This window comes from Photinus pyralis, unplaced genomic scaffold (assembly GCF_008802855.1).
Source record: "Photinus pyralis isolate 1611_PpyrPB1 unplaced genomic scaffold, Ppyr1.3 Ppyr1.4_LG4, whole genome shotgun sequence".
Taxonomy (NCBI): Eukaryota; Metazoa; Arthropoda; class Insecta; order Coleoptera; family Lampyridae; genus Photinus; species Photinus pyralis.
In genome coordinates, this window is record NW_022170511.1 from 32,413,709 (window position 1) to 32,434,828 (window position 21,120).

Sequence of the window (21,120 nt, forward strand, 5' to 3'; positions counted from 1 at the left end):
GGAGGCAGAATTTAATGTGTGAAGGGCATTAGGAGGATTAGGTGCTAATAAGAAAAAGGCAGAGTAGGTATATTAAAAATATATATAATTGGTAAATATTATTGATTGAAAAACATGCATAGGATCTCTCTATGTATGCACTGGCATCGAAACAGTGCTCTTAGTGAGAGATTGTCCTTTCCTCCACATTGACGTAATCGTCTTTGTCTGGGTATAGAAATTGAGGCCTTGTTTTCCATAGAAATGCAAATCACCCCAGAAACTACCTCTTGAACCAGTAAAACTAAACATCGGTAAAGGAACAGGAATAGGTACATTAACGCCCACTTGGCCAACATCTATTTCATTGACGAACTGCCTCGCATTGCTTCCACTTGTTGTAAAGATCGCTGTTCCGTTGCCATATGGATTTGAATTTATAATTTCTATCGCCTCCTCCATTGTATCTGCATGCACGATGATGAGCACCGGCCCGAATATTTCTTGCTTATAACAGTCGTAGCTTGGTCTCACATTGCTTAGAATAGTCGGGCCAACAAAGTTGCCTTTTGGATACTTTTCAACGACTACATTTCGACCGTCTAAATCGCATTTGGCTCCTTGCTTAATTCCAGACTCTATTAAGTGGCAGATCCTTTCTTTTGCGACAGGCGAGATTACCGGACCGACGTCGGTTCCTGGTTCATGACCTGCGTTTACTTTCAACTTCTTTGCTCTTGCTACTATATCAGGAATCCATTTTTGGGCTTCGCCCACTAATACTGCGACACTGATGGCCATGCATCTTTGACCGGCGGCTCCAAAAGCAGCCCCACAAAGCTGGTCAATGCTCATCTCCTTATTGGCGTCTGGCAACACAACCGCGTGATTTTTGGCGCCCATGTTCGATTGGACACGTTTGCCATTGGCGCATCCGCGTTGGTAGATATACTGCCCGGCAGTATCCGAACCAACAAAACTGATTGCCTTTATGTCTGGATTATCGCATATGAAGTTGACAGCATCTCGCGAGCCGTGGATGACCTGCAATAAATGTCATGAATTTGCATTAATAGCGAGTATGACCGCTAACATTAACAACACCAGGAGGGCATCCAACTTCATTTAACAATTCCATTAGTAGCATAGTTGCCCCTGGATCCCGTTCGGAAGGCTTTATGATAGATGTATTACCAGCAATCAGTGCCAAAGGAAACATCCATAACGGAATCATTGCGGGAAAATTAAATGGACAAATACCGGCCGTCACTCCTAACGGAAGCTTATACGAGACGCAATCCATATCAGTTGCTATATTTTGTAACGACTCCCCCTGAAGAAGAGAACCTGCTGAGCAGCTATGCTCCACCACCTCTGCAAAGTAACGGATTGGAACAAGATTTCAAAATAGGGTCACTTACGCAATCCTCGCATAACATCTCCTTCCGCATCCGCCAAAGTTTTGCCCTGTTCTAAAGTAATATTTGCCGCCAACTTTTTCATGTCGCGACGAATAACGTGTTGCAGTTTTAACATCAACTGTTGTCGGGTTAAAACGGTCGTACGTTTCCAACTTTGATACGCATTTCTTGCCGATTCAACGGCGGCGTTCATTTCCGACTTGGTGCTTTGAGGAACTCTCGTAACAAGATTGTTGGTCGCCGGATCGTGAAGCTCTATCCATTGCGTCGTTTGAGATTCTTGAAATTTACCATCGATGAAGAGTTTTGTCGTGGGCGCCACATTTGAGTACGAACGCGCACTCTGAAAATGATTGGAGTTTAAAGATATATCTGCGTCTGAGAAATAGAATTTTCTCCGGTCGTGCAAAAACGAATTAGCCCCGGAAATTCATAATTACAGGTAATACGATTTGTAACGGGAACATGTGCATAGGTGTACATTTGATTTTCTTAACTTTTTTTCAATTTTGTATGTGGGCGAGTGGTTCCTGAAATACGGTCCTGATTTTTCAAATGCGGATAAGTGCTTGAGGCGCTGAGAAGTCGTGGGGCAGGACAAAATTAGCTAGAATTACGGAGCGATTTTGCAAAGGTCATATCTGTCGTTATCAAGCTTGCTACACGTTGCGAGGATTATGCCGGATTTCACTCCACGTGGAGTTATGTCATAGCACATATTTAAATATACTATTTAAATCTGTGGTCATAGTGTAAGAATCTTACACTATGGTTATCTGTGCCAGGAAATTTTATTGGCTAAAAAGAATGAATTTTGTTGGTCGCGAAATGGGCGTCAACAAAAAAGTAAAGTAGTGGGAATTATGATATTGGGAGAAAGCAGCGGGGCGATTCGCGCCGAACCGGTTATTTGAAGTATTTTGTATAGAATCATTGAATAATAAATCTGAATTTATTATTCAATGATAGAATCTAATAAGCTGTCATATGATATAACAATATACATGGTGTTCCATATAAAAAAATCACAGGGTTGTTATTATCAGAAAAATGCGTGAAACCGCAGAATGTGCGTGGGTCGGTCTCTAATCGTTAGGACTAGAACATTCACCAGTTGACTAGATCAAATCTCGATTGTGTAATTATTATTAACGATCCTCGAGATTGTTTATAATTGTTGTATTGCTGTTTGTCTGTCCGTCCGTCTGTCCGTGTGCACGATAACTTTGTGTCGAAACGTCAGATCGCTTTGAAAATTGATACACATGTTCTTCAGGATATCAGAAAGGTCGCTATTTTTCGGCTACGTAGACTAACGGGCCAAAAAGTTACAGCCCAAAAACTGTCCAAACCTCCAAACAAAGGGCTTCTTTTATAATTCTTGTTACAAAAAACATATGAATGTCCGGTTTTCTGTGTTAGTAAATAATCCTTAAACCTCCACCAACCATGCAGATGAATTTTAAAAAAATTGCGCCAACTTTTGTATTTGCGCAATCCCATTTTTTTTATTTGTTAACATATTTAAATGAAGTTTTTCCGCAAACGTAAAAAAATGACGACTTTATTAACGTCAGTTCTTAATGTTGAAGTTTGATTTCACAGACTTCACTTTTTTCTCCGGCCGTGAGCGTACAAAAAAGTACTTTTTTCTACGCTCACGGCCGGAGAAAAAAGTGACATGACAGAAAGTAAACATCATCAGGTAGTTGAATTTTGGAAATTTATTAGCGATAATTACATATTAATTGTGATATTACAATTATTTAAACTTGCACCGCACAAATTTAACACACTTCCTGATTTATTGACTTCTAATTCAATACCATTTTGTGTAGAGTTGAATGAGTTAGCCAATAACATTTCCTTTGACTTCTTACTCGTTTCAACATCTGTTAAATCAACGTCCACCGAATTTGGCTCATCAGAAGCTGCATTCAGGCCCAATGACGAAGAATTTGGAATTAAGATTAAGCTAGTAGCACATTTCCAGAATAGTTTGTAATGTTTTTCTCATTGCACCATGTGAGAAATCTTTCATAAGCATGATTATAATCTCTACTTGACTTCGTTGGAATTAAATCGTTCGTAGCTGTCTTGGCAATTGCAAGAACGTCTGACGGCGTACAGTTAAGTTCGGAATCCGACATAATATGTAACGTGCAAGAAAAATTGGTCAATATCTTTTACTACTTTACTCGATACTCGGGTACTTACCAAAAACGCACAGTTCAAATTGGCTTTGAATGTTCCTGATAATTAATTTGTTGAATTGTCAAAATTTTCTTTCACCATAACAACCGCAACCCACAGCAATCTAGTTTTAAATTTTTCAACATTTAACAGCTGATGCGCTGCAATCTTTTTGGGAATACTCCCTTAATTCTATCGTTTGAACAGCGTTTGCGGAAAAAATTTTATGTTTTATTCGGAGCAAAAGCACTTTTTGTGGCGCGTCTGAAATTGTCGGCCTCACTACGTTCGGCCGTCAAACGTTCAGACTTGCCACAAAAAGTTACACTTTTACTCCTTATAAAACAATATACTATTTGTATGTACGTGCTTCGAAAAAAAGTAAAACTAATGCTGAATCAAAAAATTTTGTTTTACAATTAGCTATGCTGATCTGGTGGGATAGAATTGTAAAAAATGATGTATGTGTGAAGATCTCGAGGATGAGGATCGTTCGGTATTCATCAGTTGTATCGGATTTATTACGAGGGTAATAATTACGCGGCGTGATTCATCTTCTGGAATAAAGCAGTCCAGGATGGTGGAATAATACTGCACAGTTTTTGCTTGACTTTGGAAGCGTACACAAGATGTTAATAGTTAATATAGACATTACATTACCAAAAATGGTTAAGTTTAGATCGATATGCCAAATTTAGACAGCTTTTAGTTAATAATAGCGGTGGAGCCATGGTATTTATTGTTGCAGTATATGCACCAAACGGCAAACCTGGAAGTCGAAGGATATATATTTTGGCAATAGACTTCCAGAGAGTCCGAGGAATTTTTGTTTATCATGTTCGTTTATTTTTGACTATTCATTTGGCATTTGCATACTATTAATAATAAATGCACAATTTACAATGTTATAATATGTTAATGAATATTGCCCTGTACTGACCTATGCAACATTGTTCAGGTGTAAAATGAATTCGAGCTGCTCGATTAAATTTCTTCATATTTGCACCGTATGTGAATTAAATAACATACACCTAGGTACCTATGTAATAAAGGCATTTTACTATGATAAATGTACCTACGCACACACGAGTAGTTTTTTTTTAATTTTAAAATTTACGAAAATTTCATTCGCTATTGATGTGTTTTGGCTAGCCATAATACCTACAGTTAGTCAAATATTTGAATTATTACGAAAGGTGATAAATTCGCATATTTCACGTGCGTATGGCGAATAATCTTGCCCAACAAATTTACGGTGCCACTAGGATTAAACTAATAATAGCCACACCAAGGTCAATAACAAACTTCAATAATTGAAATCACGTGGACATCTACGACAGGTACAGTAATCATAGGCGTATTATAATTGACCTACCTACTACATCTACAGATTTAGGTACAATTGCAAAAGGAAATGGGGATTGTTTCATAATTTGTTTACTTACAATGACCCGAACTGCAGACAGCATAGTTAGAACAACACTTTATAAAAAGGTGGGAGACGGCGGACAGGTCAGAGCAAATTTAAACTGCCTGAGTGGGACTTCCTTATATCCCCACACGTTTATCAATAAAATTTATACGGCGAAATGCAAAGTAATCGTGTAATATGGTAAATAGGGCCCCTTCCTTGATTTAATAAAGGTAATTATTAGAACAAGCCTTTATGAATGGCTTATTCCATTAAAACGCACTCGACGACAGCATTTTATTGATTGGTTTCTTCCGAGCACCAAAATGCCATGCTTTCACTAATTCACGTTTTTGTTTTGTTTTGGTAGCGTAATAATTAGCCGATTAATTCACATTGTTGGCAGCCTTTATTATTTTTTAAAATATTGATTGAATATTCAGTTAATTTAGTGGTAATTGTATAGATGTCTCTACGAACATGCAATGCGTCACTCATTTGTTTGATAGTCAACACACGTTACATATTTAGACTTAGAATTGCATACAACTTAGGGCCGCTATGTCATGTTATCGATAAAGCTATCTGGCAGTTCATTTCTATATTGAAACAAAATGTATTCACAATGAACTAAAATAAAATTCATAAGTACCTATGTAAAGTTGCCTAATTGAGATTGCGAAATAAAGCAGGTTGAAAGTAAAAAAAACAATATTTTGCATTCTATACTCTGTTTTTTAACTAGGAAGACGGATTTAAAAACCTGATTTACACTGAAAATGTCACTAGAATCTAGTAACAAAAATAATAGACTCATTTTATACAGATATGTATTGTGGGTTGCGTGATGTGATTTTCTTTCACATTTGGTTAGATTTCATTATTTATGGTTTTGAGTTATTACTTGGTAGGAACTCCTTTATATTATGCATACATCTTACTTTTAAAAGCGAATTATAATAAATAGGTAATACATTGATAATAGGTAATCATTCTGCATACATTTTTTGGCCTTTGAAACATTATTTTGAATTGTAGTTTTAAATGCTTTATCAGTTGTAATACTACACAATCCACATTACAATTTACAACAAATGTTAAGTTATTGAACAAATTCAGAACAATGGAATTATACTCATATTATTAGACAGCACAGTTCACTGCTTTATGTATAAGAGATTTAGTCAATGTCTTCCGAGAGTTCACTAGAACTGTCACTGTCCTTCGATCCGAGTGAAATAATTAAGGGTTCTATAAGTGTATCCATTAGGCCATCCAATCTACACATTTTATTTTCTTCCTTAATAACGTGTTGCACGCAATTCCGCCAATTGTCAGAGCTCACATTTGCAACAGCGTTATGACCACCGGAACGTTTCGAAGGGGTAACAATCCCAGTACTTCGATATTCTTTAATTATCCGGTATACTGTAGATCGTGCAACTCCTAATATGTGTCATACTTTAACAACCAAATATATGCCTACATCATTATTTACGTTACCTGTGGTAGATGCAATCTTCAACACAAGGGTAGCAAAATTCATATCCGGAATATCAGACAACATTTGTTTATAATAAACTGCTTCTCGAAGACTGATAAAATGACCCAAGTTTAAGCGATTACGTTTTTTCAAAGGAGACAAGCTTGCTTTACTGGTACTTGGAGTTGAATCCATCACTAATACCAGTATACTTAGGACGCGAAATATCAACTTTTGTTCTTAAAAGAACTGTTTTTTTTGTTAAAATTTATGCAAATGGACTCAGAACACACAAAAACTCAAAAATAAGTACAACAGTTCCGGACGAGAATCGCGATTAAATTTGACAGTTAAATCATGTCAATAGCAATTTTACCTGTGTGTAAAACGGGCGCAGCGGGAGCCAATAGAAACTAAAGATTTTTGCGGGAACTTTTAAATCCTTCTTCCTAGTTAAAAAACAGAGTATAGTAGGTATGTAGTCACCAATGACTTGTTTTAATTTTTTATTTTAGTTAACATAAAATAATTAAACCAGGTTATGGGCTCAGACGTTTTCTTTTTAAAATACAATAATTAAAACAGGTTATGGGCCCAGACGTTTTTGTCTAAAATACAATAATTAAAACATAAAGGCTGTGTGCGTTAAAAAAAACTCTTCGTGTTAAAAATAAAAAAGGATAATTTTTTTTTAAAAGGGCGTCATCGTCGATAATGGGAATGGAAGATGTTACTCTAATAGATAAATTAACGGGAGGTGAAACATTCCAAGTATGGAAATTGCAGACAAGCATACAGCTGTTTAAAGCCAACGAAATCGTAAATGGCAACAAAAAGTTTACAGACCTAACAAAGGATAATGACAAAGAAATATGGGTTAAAAAAAACGCGCATCATAAACATGTTTGAAAAATTATGCACTATTTTTCAAAAGGACAGTGAACAACAAAAATGTAACGTGCTACAGGAATTCTTCAACTATAAATATGAAAAAGACTCGGACATGTCGCTGCATATTAGTAAAATGGAAAACTTTGTATTCCGGTTAAAATCGACCTAAATGACGAGATGCTGATGTCTAAAATATTGTCGACACTCCCGGAACACTATAAACATTTCGCAACTGCTTGGGAATCAACTCCTGTGCAGAAGAATCGCGAATGAAGAAAGACTCTGAAGAAAATGTGGCATTCAAAGCTGTGGAGAAACGTACAAAGAATGCAACACCCGTGAGGAAACATTACACCGAGAAGATCTGCTACTCGTGCAGAAAATCAGGCCATTTTTCAAAAGATTGTAGATCAAAAACGAAGCAGTGTAAAATATGCAAGAAAACTAATCGCAGGGAAGAAAATTGTTTCTTTCGAAAAAAGGAAGAACCAGAAGACGAAAAGGAGGGAAAAGTGGCATTCTTAACAACTGGTGATCTCAACGTCAGTAACACCTTCGTGGTGGACTCTGGTGCATCTTCACACATGTCTAACGATAAGAGGATATTCAAAAACAGAAGAAATACAAAGTGAAATCTCTGTGGCAGAGAAAAATCAAACAATTGAAGCACAAGGCAAAGGGACAATTGTCGGCGAAGCTTGTGTGTGAAACAATGTGTTGTTGTACGTACCAGAAATAAGAAGAACTTGCTGTCTGTTAGTGCAATAACTGAGAATTGTGGAAATGTGACTTTTGCAAAGGACAAAGTACTAATAACTAAGCTTAATAAAGTTGTGCTCGAAGGCAGTAAACAAGAAAATGGTTTATATACGGTAAAGCTGTCGTCAACCTCAGATGTCAAAAGTATGCTGGCAGAAAACAACGTTAAGGTACAAGATTGGCATAGAAAATTAGGTCATCTAAGTGGGGCACCAATGAAAGAATCGATTGATGTTTCCAACAACATGAATCTTTCCAAAAAATGAATGTAAGGAATTGGAAAACCAAAAGGTATACCAAATATGTCTAAAACCTAAACAAATAAAGACAATACCATTTGATATAAATAAGATATCGAGCAAAGACCGCTGGAAATATCTGCATGCGATGTGTGGCGAGCCAATTGATCTAATTATAATTGGTCGGAAAGAAATATTTTTAAACTATACTGGACGACTTACACTCCTTACTTACATAAAACAGTTTGTGGAAGAAGCGGAAGCTCTTCATAACCTCAGAGTGTCTAAAATAAGGTGTGACAATGGTGATGAATTTAAAAATGAAAATATAAAAACATGGTGTATAAAAAAGGGAATAATTCTGGATTACACAATTCCTCACTCGCCTCAACTGAATGGAAAAGCGGAGCGATTAAACAGAACAATCATGGAAAAAGCTAGGGCGTTAGTATTTGACTCGCAGCTAACCAAGGAATATTGGGGTGAAGCAATAAGAACAGCTACATATCTACTTAATAGAACACCTACCACTTCCTGTGTGACTAAAGTAACACCTATTGAAAATTGGACCGGTNTGTGTAAAACGGGCGCAGCGGGAGCCAATAGAAACTAAAGATTTTTGCGGGAACTTTTAAATCCTTCTTCCTAGTTAAAAAACAGAGTATAGTAGGTATGTAGTCACCAATGACTTGTTTTAATTTTTTATTTTAGTTAACATAAAATAATTAAACCAGGTTATGGGCTCAGACGTTTTCTTTTTAAAATACAATAATTAAAACAGGTTATGGGCCCAGACGTTTTTGTCTAAAATACAATAATTAAAACATAAAGGCTGTGTGCGTTAAAAAAAACTCTTCGTGTTAAAAATAAAAAAGGATAATTTTTTTTTAAAAGGGCGTCATCGTCGATAATGGGAATGGAAGATGTTACTCTAATAGATAAATTAACGGGAGGTGAAACATTCCAAGTATGGAAATTGCAGACAAGCATACAGCTGTTTAAAGCCAACGAAATCGTAAATGGCAACAAAAAGTTTACAGACCTAACAAAGGATAATGACAAAGAAATATGGGTTAAAAAAAACGCGCATCATAAACATGTTTGAAAAATTATGCACTATTTTTCAAAAGGACAGTGAACAACAAAAATGTAACGTGCTACAGGAATTCTTCAACTATAAATATGAAAAAGACTCGGACATGTCGCTGCATATTAGTAAAATGGAAAACTTTGTATTCCGGTTAAAATCGACCTAAATGACGAGATGCTGATGTCTAAAATATTGTCGACACTCCCGGAACACTATAAACATTTCGCAACTGCTTGGGAATCAACTCCTGTGCAGAAGAATCGCGAATGAAGAAAGACTCTGAAGAAAATGTGGCATTCAAAGCTGTGGAGAAACGTACAAAGAATGCAACACCCGTGAGGAAACATTACACCGAGAAGATCTGCTACTCGTGCAGAAAATCAGGCCATTTTTCAAAAGATTGTAGATCAAAAACGAAGCAGTGTAAAATATGCAAGAAAACTAATCGCAGGGAAGAAAATTGTTTCTTTCGAAAAAAGGAAGAACCAGAAGACGAAAAGGAGGGAAAAGTGGCATTCTTAACAACTGGTGATCTCAACGTCAGTAACACCTTCGTGGTGGACTCTGGTGCATCTTCACACATGTCTAACGATAAGAGGATATTCAAAAACAGAAGAAATACAAAGTGAAATCTCTGTGGCAGAGAAAAATCAAACAATTGAAGCACAAGGCAAAGGGACAATTGTCGGCGAAGCTTGTGTGTGAAACAATGTGTTGTTGTACGTACCAGAAATAAGAAGAACTTGCTGTCTGTTAGTGCAATAACTGAGAATTGTGGAAATGTGACTTTTGCAAAGGACAAAGTACTAATAACTAAGCTTAATAAAGTTGTGCTCGAAGGCAGTAAACAAGAAAATGGTTTATATACGGTAAAGCTGTCGTCAACCTCAGATGTCAAAAGTATGCTGGCAGAAAACAACGTTAAGGTACAAGATTGGCATAGAAAATTAGGTCATCTAAGTGGGGCACCAATGAAAGAATCGATTGATGTTTCCAACAACATGAATCTTTCCAAAAAATGAATGTAAGGAATTGGAAAACCAAAAGGTATACCAAATATGTCTAAAACCTAAACAAATAAGACGTATTGTTTTTAATAGCAACCACTATTTTTATTACATATAAGATGTATACACAATGATATTATACCTATCTATTATATGCTGCTATATGTATATGTAGTTAAAAATGTTATGAAAACTACATAGTAGTTGCAGCTTTGAATATAATTTTATATTCAAAGGTTACAGTTATTACCTTCTAAACTAAGCAAAAGGACAACAAAGGTAATTGTGGTTCGGTAATACCGCAAATCACTTTGCTCTTAGGAAAGTACAGGTGTAAGTGAACGAGTTATCAGTTTACTCCAAATATGAAATGAAATGATTTCAATTATTCTCAAAAATTTGATTTCTAAACTCCTAAGTGTATGCAGTATGTATACAGTAAGAAAAAATGTCCCCCTGGAGTCCCTACTGACCACAAATTTAAAGTACATAAATTGGTAGTGAACCACCCTGTATAAATAAAAATAATGGCAACTTGAAATATATAATATCGCAACTTTTCAAATGTAATGGGAGAATTCTTACATCCAAAGGGCATATTCAGTTGAGTTGCAAATTTTTCCCGTGAAATGCGCTTTTTGTTTCGAGTGTATCCTTCTGATAAAAGACAAGCATGTCCTCAAATGTTTACTGACGGTGGTTTAAAAAAAACGGATAATTCATCAATAAAAAGTAAAATAAATTCGATTTTATTAAATAAACTATTTACAAAAAATATACAGCATATGACCCTTAATATAAGGACAATCTTACACAATGTACAATAAATAAACTAATACTACGTTTGAACACTTTGTACTTTTATTGTTTTTTTAAAAACATTGTTCGGACGATCATACCTTAGGGTTTGGACTTACAACATTTTTCAAAAACACCACTGACATTATAGACTTACTGTTTTGTTGTACTGGGGAGGAGGAATCATAACTGCTTCCCACTCTACATTTTACTGTATCAAAGTATGCCTGCCGGTATTGCTTGTTCATGGTGACGTAAATTACTGGATTTAAACAAGCGGCCAAATATAGTAAAATATATGCTACTATAAGTAAAGGTGGACTTTTGAGATTTGGATCAAATACTTTTGCTATAGTTAACGGTAGGTAACATACTGTAAAGCACAAGAATATTACCAAAAACATTTTGGTAATTCTCATATCGCTTCTTTTGGTGTTTAGTGTAGATCCGTGCTTGTTGAGCCTTTTATGTGACGTTCTCACGACCCAATAGATTTTTGAGTATGAGACAACAATAATAATGGCGGGCAATACGAAACCAATTATAAAAAGTGCCGTCTTCGCACTACGTCCATTTTTATCCTTGCATATCGAGCACGTGCCCAACTTCTCGTCAAAACCAAAAACTCCCCACACGCCAAATATCGTGGGTATTTGCAATCCGTAGCTGAACGCCCAAATTATGCCGATGTACAGGGAGACTTTTAATTTCGTGAACACCTTCGGATAAAGATTGGGCCACGCGATTAGAATGTAGCGATTTATTGAAATCGTTGCTATACTCAGTAAGGAAACACCCACGCTTCCGTATCGCAGCATCGGTATTAAGGTGCAGAGGAAACGTCCGTGAGTCCATGTTCCCACAAAGAATTGATGCGCTCCGAAGGGCAGGACGATTATGCAAATGAGAAAGTCGGATATGCACAAGCTGTAATAAAAACATTTCGAATTAGCTTTATTATGTTATTGTTACCTACCATACGTTCTATGGAAAATCCTTAAAAATAAGCAAGTAGTATATATTTTTGTACTTTGATAATTCCAGTCACTGGGATTCTAGTGTTGATAACATAATACGCACCTCACAATCTCTAAACCAAAGGAAATACGTTTCGATCCAGGAAATGAATCAGTGAAATAAAAGTTACAATTACCCAATTTAAAGGACACAGGAACTTGCCATTCAAAAGTGAGGAAGAGACTGGCATAGGTATCAATCAGTATTCAAAGTTACAGTGTAAAGTGACATGGAACCCCATAGCGTATTAGGAAGAAACTCACCTTGCAATAAAAGCAGCTGCCACCGTTCGCATTTTGGAATTTCTTAATAACGCAATGATTGTTAACGAGTTTCCTATGACACCAATAATTGTTGTTATGACGGTGATAACTCCTGCTGCGGTTAAGAGCGGCGGGGAATAACTAGAAAGAAAAAAACACTAAATAAAGTGCAATGTCATATTTTTGCCAAAGTTTTGAACTAGCCCCTTTTTACACGACCATGGCTTCGCGTTCATGTTTGCAAATGTTGGTGTTTGGGCCACAATTTAAAAACGCGTAACCATGTTTTATCAGAAGGGTAACTAAGTATTTCATACAAGTCGCAGTCATCCACACTAAAAGGCAAATCGTTTTAAATTGCATAATAGGTATGTAATGCTGAGAGTGTTAAGCCAACTCATAATAAAGAAAAGAAACTCACTTTACAATTGACATTTTGGAAATCTACTAAATTTTTGAAGGAAAGCTTAGAGAAGAACTAAATCTGTCTGTTCTTGCACAACACTTCAGACACTTACTAAATCCACTTTCAAGGAAAAATATGGTTTTTGGTTGTGCTTGTGCTTACAAATATTTACCGCAAACTTCCTATGTTGTGCGCTCACTCATCTGAGAACTATTCACTGTATAGTGATTCACCAGATAAAGGTTGATATTGATTAATCGAATTAATCGGTTTCATAGTAAATTCGTTAATTAAGCATTCCATACGATTGCATTTGCCGCGGTTCAAGGACCTGTTATTGCTTTATGTTGGCACAAACGGATCGTTTTAAATTGAATGATTCATTCCCAATTATTTAATGCAGTGCAACGCCATAAACGCTTTAGAAGCACGCTTTTTGATATTAAAGAAGTGGGGAAGTGAATACTAAATTAAAGATTCCGACTCTGCATTGGATAAAAACCCACTTTTCAGTATTTTCCAGTTTGAACAATGCAATGCCAGTTCTACAATGGGAGTGTTTCTTAAACTGGGCCTAATTTAAAACTGTATACCTTATTCTCTAATTTTCAAACACCTAGGCAAGTGTTGAAACGGTTGTAGGAAGATTCGCTCCACGAAGTTTGCCCCTGTAAATTAGCCGCCGGAATATTCACTCTCATGAAAACTCGCCCCCGGGATATTCGCCCAATTGGAATTCGTTCCCCCCGAAACACTCCTTCAGTGCATGTTTATTGCACTATATTGTATTTTAGGTACAATGAGACTTTCGATTGTATGGATTAGGTAAGCAATGCTACAATACTCATACAGGTCTTACGACAGCTGGAGTATCTTCGCGACAGTGACGTGTAGGTCATGTACTTAGTTTTAATGGTATTCTTCGCTTTATTATAAATTGTATTGCTTTCAGCGGCTTGTAACTGCGGGTAGGTGACCCTTGGTGGTTATTTGTAATTTTCACAAGATTTATTTTCTTTTGATTTGTTTGAGATTGGCCAATGTTGATTTCATGCTCATTTAATTGATTGTGGCTTCAATGCTTCGTGTATGAATCTGCCTTTTTTTAACGTAACTACCTTATTATTTTTGCCCGTGCCGAGGTACATTCCGAAGCTACAAAATTACTGAGCGGCATTCATCTGGAAATACAACTTTAGTCTAAGAGTTACCGTATCAAGGACCTAAGATACATACTGGACTGGAGAAGGTTCGGCTAACAAACTAATTGAATTTCATATCCTTGATGCAAGAGGCTTCGGGATGTTTCACAATTTAGATGTCGCGATTTTATCACACTTTTGATCTCTAGTTCTTTTTCGTTGCAACAAAACTTTCGTGTAAAAATAAAATTTTCCGATTAAAAATCAAGCTCTTGTGTATTTACCACCGATAAAATGCTAAATCTTAAAATTTCATCTTTGGGCATCAGTTAACTTGCAAAATGATGGAACAAAAACAATGCGATGTAAGAACTAAGAACTGCATGTAAATATCTTCGAAGAGGAAGGAATAAACAAATCTAAATCAAATCAAATCTACAGCAGGATCTACCGTTAGGGATTTATTTTTGCAATGTATCTGCAAATTGTCCCATTTAGAGTAATTAAGCTTACCACGTAAGGAGGCGTGTTTTTTTCCTATGGTGTACGTTATTGTCTCGTCTCGTTCATAGTACAAAATTCATTCAACACATTATTTTTAGTGCAGAGTACATTAATTGAACATCTGTTTTAATAATGAAAGAAATTAAGCCAACAGCAAATGTTAAATGCAGCCAATTATGTGTAAAACTGCATTGTGAGATCGTAAGAAAAAAAACCAAATTAAAAGTTCTTGCAAATTTTGTTCTTTAGCAAACAGCACGCATGTCTTCGAGTACAGAAATTTTCGTGATTGTGCGTGAGAATAGAATAAGGTATCGCATTAAAAATAGTTCTGAAAAGTCATTGCAAAAGGAAACTTTTGCGATTACCATTAAAAAAACAAATTCACAGTCTACGAGAGTGTACCAGATGTGTGTTCTGTAGCTGAAAACCTGGGCTAAAAGGCACAACGAAACAGGCCAAAGATACATCTTGATTTGCACTTATAAAGTTAGGATTCTAAACAGTCTTTGCGACTTCTGAAGTCTTCATAAAACACGAGTTGAGAATTTAACATATGTTTCATTTGACGTAGGCCACTAGCACACCCCTTATTTTCGTGTCGCTTTTCGCTAGAATTTTGTCACTTGCGCTACGCGGCGGCCGGCGTGCAATATCACCCAATGCAAATTACTTATAACTAATTATTGTACCTTTCTCGTATAGGTTATTTAAATATTGTCATAACATAATGCCTATTTATAACCAGCAGTGTGTACATAATCACATCCATTTCATTGGATTAATTTGTTTAACGTGACCGTTTCGTTTGTTCGTAAGTACATAAGCATTAGTTTTATCAACGACTATTAATATGACATTTTCTCTTATCTCGACAAAGTGTAAAATAGTGAAAACCTCTCTTTTCTTCGCAAAATCTGACAACTTTATAAGGGTACAAACATTATTGCTCTTAATAACGTATTTGTGAAATTTACAGTAGACAAATTTTGTTGGGACCACATAAAAAACATAGCACGCGAGGTAGACGAAAAGAATTAATTTTGGCGAAAAAAATTGTGTCTGCGTAAAGACATTTCCATTTGTCAAGATATTTAAAACAAAACTGCAGATACTATTAATAAATAGCTATAGAGGCCTTTTCAATAATTGGTGTGCGTATGTGTGCATATGTTGCGGATGCGGAGCAAACTTGAATAAAAAGTCATGATGAGTGCACGCTTTAGTCACTTGCGCGAGTGCAACAGCTTTATCACTTGTTACGAAACGCAAGCAAATCTGATCCAATTTAGGTTCAGACCCCTATACACAGCTAACGTAAGATTAAAAAAAATTAAAACCCCACCCGCATTCCTGCGTATACGTGATTCTGCCCTTTTATGTCTAAGAATATGTGTAGGTACCAAATTTGATTCCAATTTGTTCAGTTTAGCCCGAAATGGGAGTACGACGGACCGACAGACAGCCAATACCTACCTACCATAGAGATTTTGTTTGATTCAAAACGTGTAATTCCGTAAAAAGGTGGGGGTTCATTTTTTACCCCAATCAATACCTCTTCGAAAATGCGAAAATCACTATAAATATAAGACAAAAATATAGTCAAAAAATGGAGTTTTAAGGTGGATTATATGTATTCCACTGTAGGTAATAAGCTCCAAGTTAAAAATGTGTTTCATAATGTTTGTATATAATATACCAATGGTCACAATCAGTTTATAATAAATCAAGTTCCATACTATTCCATAATATTGTCAAACTAGTAGGTACGTATTGTAGATTGTAGCCATCGAAGCGCCATCAAGTCAATACGGATTAGTCATCTGCAATAAGGAAGGCAAACGGACGCAACTCATCTGCTTTCTGTGAAATATAAAATGCCTTTTACAGTTGTTTAAACACTTGATTGTTTCATATATATGCAAATTGAATTGTGTTCAGTTCCAACATCGATGTCGGAGTGATTAACGGTGAAATTCGGTTGTGTTATGAACTTGTGTACAAATAAGGGATAAATCATAATTAACTTTTATGAATCAATCTATTTACTTCAATCCCCTTTATCAAACCATCGGCACTGAGGATTTCAAAAATGTTGTCAATTATTCGAAATATTGTCAATAACATTTCTCATGTATGGTCCGCTTTAAAGCTCATTCTGTAACACATGGTGTTTTAATAAGTGCCTCTGAAGATCTACTGCAAAACATTCCAGGACTCTAGGACCATTCTCCTAGAAGTCGTTCATAACGGTAGAAGTGGGTTCGGACGGACGGACCGAGAAAACACTAGCACATTTTTTTTAGTTCTTAAAAAATGCACTAAAAACCTAACAAAAAAGAAACTTAAGGCGTTAAGAACGAATTGAACGCAAAGTTTGAGGCGATAATAAGAACTTCATAGGTATTCTACTGAGATGTACTTGAGATGAATTTGAAAGGAACATAAGAAGCACTTAAGAATAATTTGAAAAGAATTTCATAGGAGTTTAAGCGCCACTTGAGAGGTTCCACCTTGTATATACAACCTACCATGATGCACATATTTTTTAAGAGCTAAACCACGAACGCTTGTTACGTTGGGCATCTTGTTTTTAATACCGGTTGAGAAAGCATCGTTCTGTTTACTTTGTTTTTTTTGTGTTATTTAATTCAGAGAGTAATCTTTGCATTCCTTTAAAATGTATCTTTGTTTTTGAAGTTCACTTGATTTAGCCGCAATGCAGAATCATGTGTTTGATAATGTTTTTCGATTCAAAATTTGAAAAATGACATTAAAATAAATTGGATTCCTCAACAGAATACGTTTATACGCTAGTTTTAACCAATATAAAGAGAAAAGTGCGGTGACAGACGTTTACTAACCATCGCCACAAAATCTGTAGTTATCTTTCGATCTATAAGCATTCCGCACGATGTTTTCACAAACCCTAACAACTTTAGTGCTCTATTAACAGTAAGTAATATTGACGTGATCAGTAAATGCAAGTGCACAATAAAAATGTTGTAGATCTTTAAATTAATATCACACTTTCGAGTACTTTCTGCCCTAGACAGTAATTGAATTTAATTGAACTTTTTATCGGGAAAACCTTATGAATTTGCATTTAACTCCATTTAAATTAATTTACACCATTTCTCCAAGTATCAGTATCAAGTATGAGAAAGTTTAAAATTTGAATTTTCGAAATATATCTAAAAGCAAAAAGGCACGACCCTGAGCATAAATACACAACAAAGTCCAATAGAAAAAAAATTGGTTCAACGGACCTCCTGGGGCTAATCCGTCTCAGTGGTATATAGAGCTGCGGTGAATTCTTGAACGGATAAATAGGTATGTATAACCTGCGTTCAAGTAAAGCAGGACATTGTTACCTATAACTCCAAAGAGTTTCTATATGTTGGAGAACAAGCACAGTTTTTATGGTTATGGGGGTAAAAGGGCTCAATTAGAAGATTTTTAAAATAATAGATCTTGGATTTTGCAAGGGAACTTCTGTGATTGTAATTAATTTGTAATTAGGCTTACAAACTAATCGTTGACAAATGAAATTAATTTACAGTTGGTACATTTAGTGTAGGGCTCTCCTAATAGTCCTAATAGGTATGTACTCCTAATTATAGAAAGTTTGCTAAGATATGAACTTGCAGTTTAGAATAACGTATTCCTTACGTTTTAGAATTTTCAGGTAAAAATGCAAATTATTTCTTTTGGTCCCTTCTTTCAAACAGGGCCTTTTGTATGTATTTATATAGGCATTCTTGAGAGGAACCCAGTGGGGATGAATTGGTAAGGAGAGCTGCTCAACTGCCGAATACTAAACTATCCCCCACTGTAAATGACATAAACAACAGTATTTTAAACGACGCACGTGGTTACACTTTTCGCATAGGTAGTTTTTGTTATGTATAAGCGTCATAAAACCATCAAAATAAAAATATTCATTCAGCAGTCAGCAGAATACATAATTGATGCATGTTTCATAACAAACTCCATAATAAAATAATTATTTGTGATGAATCCACAAAAATCAAAAGTGGGCAACTTCCATAAGCTATCAATCAGATTTCTTGGGTTTAGGTATAGAGGTACCTATAGCCACTAAAGCTCCGTTTATCTGTGCTATAGCTATTGGAAATTTTAGATGTAATTCTAATGAGATAACGTCATAAGAACGGAACTTCAGAAACGTGACTAAACTAAAGTTTGAAGTGTTTTTAAATAATTTATAGGAAAAACGCGGTAAAAGCAAGATTTGTATAAGTAGGTATTATTAATGTTAGTTTTTTCATTTAAGTGAGTCATGCGTAATTAAACGTTTGATGTTATATTAAAATTTATAATCTAAATTAACTCGGAAGTCGACGAACAGGAATTTTTACATTAAATGACACTTGATTTGATTAACATACTTTGACTAATAAATAAAACAAATTTAAAATAGAGGACATAATTTTAGCGGACGTAACGAAATTCAAAACTCGGAGCCACACATGCACTGCATATGTCACACACACACATAAAACAAACGCATCTTAACCATGCTCTCACATGCCGTTAGCGGGAATATAAAAAATTTTAAAATTTAACATACCTCAGAAGAACCGAATAATCGTTGGGCACCGACGAATTTACCGCCATTGCACTTCAATTGCGCTCACAATAAATAACACACGAAACTTACTCGAATAATATACGATAGAATTATATATAGGGACGCACCCTAAGGCAGGATGGTAGAAAAATTAATTTTAATTGAAGCTAATAATCGTAATGGTGACAGCGAGCTGTGCAGAGCTAAACACAAGAATGACTGAATTAACCAAAGTTTGTAAACCCGCATTGTTAGTCACTTTGTTATTAATCACACCATTTATTGGAAACTACTCCCGCAACTGCTTTTTTTTACCTAAGATTGTGGAAATTTATCGTACAGTAGGTATATACCTACCGCAAAATTATTACGTGCGGGACAAAGTATATCGGTAAGGTTGCGCAAAATCCTTGACATAATCAGAATCGTTTGTGCTATTTGCAATCATAGAACCGATTCTGATAGTGATGATGACCCATAACTAAATGGATATAATTGCGGTATTTACATTGTTACGTAGCGTGCCATTGTAATTATTTAGGTAACTGATTTGAGGTGCTTGAAAACTTTAATTTTGAATATGACACAGATTTTGTTCCTCAAACTGACTCACTCATTAGTTGTTATTTTAATGCGATTTCAGTGATAGAAAAACTCATTAACATGCAATACGTGTTTAAGATTGTTCATTTCAATGTCAATGGCGAATTTCAATACATAACGCTATCTTTTTTGTTATGCCTTTTCCTGTTGCTGTTCGAATCGTACCTACTAACTGGCGTATTGACGCACAATAATCCAATTTGTACAATAAAACTGTTCCTGCCAAGACGTACAAAAGATAATTAGTTCCATATAGTAACTATCAATCACTAGTACAAAATCGTGCAGCAATCAGCAGCAATTCAATAATCCAACTTCCTTACCCACAGATTACATTATAATACCTAATCTGTGCCACATCTTATTAGTAACCACACTTGTAATGCTATATTTGGATCATTATTAATCGTTATGGGGGAGGTTTTTTAACCTACTGCGAAAGTAAGCGTTTTTCTTTTTTTGTGGAGAAAACCGAGTAAAAAAATATTTGCAAATTGGAACAGATCCATCAGCGCCGTTCGTATCTTATGCCTTCCATAGTCATCACTCCCAGCACTATTGCTGCACTTCATGACGAAGTTTTTCTAGCTTGTGAAGCAATCTGAACATGAGAAAGTCCGGAAAGAAGAACTAGGTGGCCATAATGCCACAAATCCACTAGATTTCCTTCAAAGTAATCCAATGTAATTTTTGAAAAACGAGGTTCACTTTATTCCTGGGCACTGGGTTGGGCAGTTACTTTCGATCAAATATGTATATACAAGGTAGTTACACTATTATTGCCAAATTTCTATCTCATCGTGTATTATAAAACCTTACCTTGGAAATAATCCAAACACAGTTATTTAATCTGCTGATGTGATAATTGGGATAACCAAAGGATATTGTAGTGAATATTCCAAAAATTTCGAAAAACATCGAGCCGCCATCGACGGTAAAGAACGAATACAGATGTGATGCAATCTTTCCGGGCAATATGACGTGCTTTGTTCTAGAGTTTCTATAAAGCAAATCGAATTGCGATTCACGACAGTCGACGTTTTTGATGACACTGACTAAAATCAGCGCTCGTTGAGTGTGTGAATACTACCCCAAAATTGATGACTGTGAGCGGATCGTGGTTCGACTATCTGTCATTCCCTAAGGGATCGTGAGCGTACTATAATTTGACCGCATAATGTGTGCCTGAGATGTTTGATCTCGTCCAACTTTTCGATTTCAAATTTAGGCGGGAATATAGTTAGCTTTTGGAGGGAAGAGTCATATATCTAAATAAAAGTTAGATATATGTAGTCATTCCGGGGGCCATTTTTAAACGTT

At 35.8% G+C, this 21,120-nt stretch overlaps 2 protein-coding genes across 5 annotated transcripts; both read right to left on the bottom strand.

Moving 5' to 3' along the window:
* Nucleotides 1-64: 64 nt before the first annotated feature.
* LOC116168536 (probable methylmalonate-semialdehyde dehydrogenase [acylating], mitochondrial) lies at nt 65-5,372 on the bottom strand. The gene is made up of 4 exons (XM_031484436.1): nt 5,039-5,372; nt 1,401-1,743; nt 1,073-1,353; nt 65-1,023 (listed from the first exon to the last, which is right to left on the bottom strand). Exons 1-4 carry the CDS (start codon nt 5,060-5,062, stop codon nt 130-132), a joined length of 1,542 nt encoding a protein of 513 aa, XP_031340296.1. The 5' UTR covers nt 5,063-5,372; the 3' UTR covers nt 65-129.
* A 5,834-nt stretch (nt 5,373-11,206) lies between these two features.
* Nucleotides 11,207-19,691, bottom strand: LOC116168571 (G-protein coupled receptor moody-like). 4 transcript variants are annotated; one of them, XM_031484482.1, is made up of 4 exons: nt 14,194-17,691; nt 14,076-14,138; nt 12,552-12,692; nt 11,207-12,198 (listed from the first exon to the last, which is right to left on the bottom strand). In XM_031484482.1, the coding sequence occupies exons 2-4, from the start codon at nt 14,132-14,134 to the stop codon at nt 11,367-11,369; spliced, it is 1,032 nt and encodes a 343-aa protein (XP_031340342.1). In that variant the 5' UTR covers nt 14,135-14,138; nt 14,194-17,691; the 3' UTR covers nt 11,207-11,366. The 4 variants fall into 4 exon arrangements, with proteins under 4 accessions (XP_031340342.1, XP_031340343.1, XP_031340341.1 ...); XM_031484483.1 differs by lacking the exons at nt 14,076-14,138; nt 14,194-17,691 and adding an exon at nt 19,198-19,691; XM_031484481.1 differs by having other exon boundaries at nt 14,076-17,692.
* Nucleotides 19,692-21,120: the final 1,429 nt, after the last annotated feature.

Coding starts and splice junctions, on each gene's coding strand:
- LOC116168536 (XM_031484436.1), bottom strand. CDS start 5,062: ATGCTGTCTGCAGTTCGGGTCATT. Junction 1,354..1,400: donor AGATGTTATGCGAGGATTGC/GTAAGTGACCCT, acceptor GTTACTTTGCAG/AGGTGGTGGAGCATAGCTGC. Junction 1,024..1,072: donor GCCCTCCTGGTGTTGTTAAT/GTTAGCGGTCAT, acceptor CATTTATTGCAG/GTCATCCACGGCTCGCGAGA.
- LOC116168571 (XM_031484481.1), bottom strand. CDS start 14,134: ATGCCGCTCAGTAATTTTGTAGCTTCGGAATGTACCTCGGCACGGGCA. Junction 12,693..14,075: donor GCACGGGCAAAAATAATAAG/GTAGTTACGTTA, acceptor TTTTCTTTCTAG/TTATTCCCCGCCGCTCTTAA. Junction 12,199..12,551: donor GCAGCTGCTTTTATTGCAAG/GTGAGTTTCTTC, acceptor TTTTTATTACAG/CTTGTGCATATCCGACTTTC.